The sequence below is a fragment of the Cynara cardunculus genome, assembly GCF_001531365.2.
Source record: "Cynara cardunculus var. scolymus isolate 2C chromosome LG 17, CcrdV1, whole genome shotgun sequence".
Classification (NCBI taxonomy): domain Eukaryota; kingdom Viridiplantae; phylum Streptophyta; class Magnoliopsida; order Asterales; family Asteraceae; genus Cynara; species Cynara cardunculus.
The window spans coordinates 34188485-34191215 of NC_037544.1; the positions used below are offsets into that span (position 1 = coordinate 34188485).

At 31.3% G+C, this 2731-nt stretch overlaps 1 protein-coding gene across 1 annotated transcript; it reads right to left on the reverse strand.

Moving 5' to 3' along the window:
* Positions 1–1590: 1590 nt before the first annotated feature.
* On the reverse strand, positions 1591–2190 carry LOC112501071 (protein GLUTAMINE DUMPER 1-like). The gene has a single exon (XM_025104721.1). It carries the CDS (start codon positions 2076–2078, stop codon positions 1749–1751), a length of 330 nt encoding a protein of 109 aa, XP_024960489.1. The 5' UTR covers positions 2079–2190; the 3' UTR covers positions 1591–1748.
* Positions 2191–2731: the final 541 nt, after the last annotated feature.

The following is a 2731-nucleotide window of genomic DNA, read 5'->3' on the forward strand; positions in this document are numbered from 1 at the left end:
TGTTTAATCTTATAAAAAAAATTCATGAAGTTGTTTAATCTTGTAAAATTATTTCATATAATTTTTTTTTTTTGATGAAGTTATTTCATATATGGTTATGAAACTGTTTCAGATAATACTTAATGAAATTTTAATGAAACTATTTCATGTATTTCTCTAAAATTAAAATACTGAAGATGATAATATCCTTGATTAACACCGTCCACAATAAAAATGATTAATCAACATCATAAAGATAAAACTTGTTATATTATCTAATTTAGGGGCTGTTTACCAAGTTCTTACTGGGTAAACATTTACCATGTGTTACTTACCTTATCAGGTGAGCATGACTAGAACCGAGAATCTTACCTAATAAGTTATATAACAAGGACCTAGAATTTTATCCGATAAGAGAGGAAGAAGATTCTTGCCCAGTTAGCTTTTAGCTGGTAAAAAACATTTACCAACAATCAATTTAGATGGTCGAGAATATTACCCGATAAGATAAATGATGATGGTGACCGATGACTATTGTTGGTAACTCGAATCCACAATCCTAATTAATCTTCGACTTATTCTCAATTCCTCTCAACTTTATTCTATGGCTTTTGGTTTTGACTTTGTAAAGAGCGAGAAAGTTTTCTTTTAATTATAAGTTTTATATATTTTTTCTTATTAACTTGGATATTCAACTCGTTATGTGAACCAACTAATCTTAGGGCGACCACCTGTTTTGCAGATAGTCCGGAGTCACAGCATTTGAACCTCCGTGACCACAAGAGGATCTTTATTCCTCCTCGGATTTAAACCTAGGACCTCCAGATACGTACTTTTGACTTTTTGAGCCAAGTTCAAACCAATGGACACCACCCTTGTAGTTAGTTTTATACATTTTTCAAACATACTAGTAGATCCAACACTAATTTTCGTATCTGAACATGTTTATTAGTTAGTTATCAGTTAATTTTATGAAGTTTAAATATCAAACTATAAAAAGTTGTATATATGAAAATATATTCATGACGGAAAGTTTAAAAATACATATGAAAAATGAATAAATATATCGTTGTGGGTATCAAATTAAAATAAATAAAATATTTAATTTTTTATAAATTTGTTAACTAAAAGATTAATTATATTTAATAAAATTTATATATGGGTTTTCGAAACTTTTTGTACTTTTTTTATTAACCTGGATATTCAACTCATTATGCGAGCCGACAAATCTCAGGGCGACCACCTATTTTGCAGATAGTCCGGAGTCACTGTATTTGAATCTCCGTGGTCACAAGAGGATTTTTATTCCTCCTTAAATTTGAATCTGGGACCTCCTGGTATTTTTGACCTTTGAAGCTAAACTCAAACCAATCAAACAACATCCTTGTGGTTATCGTTTATAAAAAGAGAAAAATGGAAATATCATATAAAATTAAAAGATTTGTATATATATATATATATATATATATATATATATATATATTATTAATTTAGAATTAATGTTTTAATACTTGTATATTTGTAAAACTAAAAGTTTTTAAAAATAAATATAAAAAATTATAATATATATTAATTTCCATTTAATGATATTTAAATTAAAATTAAACTAAAGGGAAAAATGCCAAATCAAGTTAAGGTGTTAAAAAAACCTATGCAAGTTATAGACACATGACTTGGAGGGTTTCCTTGTTGCACCTCCGGCAACCGGCATGGATGATTTCTCCGGCTGCCGCCATCGAATTTCTCCGGCAACTGCATCAACGTAACCCTCAAACGGGTGTAGCCAAATACCTCGGTTTTTCTTCTCCGGCCATAATTACCAGATACTTCTCATCGGAATCTTGCCGTAGCTGGTAATCGTTGCTATTTTCCGGTTTGGAGTTACCGTCGCCATTCCCATACTCAGCATCGCCGTCTCCATTCCTGATGTTGCCGGAAAGCTTCCAATAAGAGTAAACAACAATCAAGAGAGCAAAAGCAAGGAGACCAAACATGGCAGCAAGTCCACCGAAAAGGTACGGCACCGGTGAGTTCCACGGTGATTGTTTAACATCCACCGCCAATGATGGAGCCATTGAAGAAATTGCGTGTACAGCCATCGTTTTTTGGTAAACGTAGCTTGTGTTTGAGAAGATTGAAGTCCCAAAATCAATTATTAATCGGAGAAAGAAAGAGTTTGCCGGCGAACGTATGAATAAAACCGGTTTTTTTTTACGGTTTATGAGTGGATTAATGACCGGTTCTGTAAGGTGATATTTATAGGTGGAAAATGGATGGTGATACAATTCCAATATTCTTTGATATAAGTTTTTGATTTGTATTATTTACTTTCATGATTCAAAATTCTACTAAAAAATTATTCAATTTGCAAAATATCCATGTAGTAGATTACGACGCGTATTTGGTTTGATGGAATGGTTTTGAAATATTTGGATTTTTTAAGTGATTGTTTGTTTACCTCTTAATAGTTCTATTAAAAGGCAGCCTCTAAATTGTTAAGAGTTGAATCTTGTTTGACAAAAAAAAAATCTGTCTATTAATGATTTTAAAACCCTCTGAATGATTTTGTATCATGGGTCTCTCTTAACCATTCATCGCCCTAATTTCGTTGTAAATAATTACCAAATAAATATATTTTATTTTGCATTATATCATGAGAGCCTTTTAATCATTCTGACTAGTTAATCATTTTACACCAAATCATTCAGCAACTGCCTAATAAAAGAATTTGGAATGTTTGAGATTTCAAACG

Bases quoted from the DNA above. Each gene is read 5' to 3' on its own strand.
- LOC112501071 (XM_025104721.1), bottom strand. From the start codon at position 2,078: ATGGCTGTACACGCAATTTCTTCAATGGCTCCATCATTGGCGGTGGAT.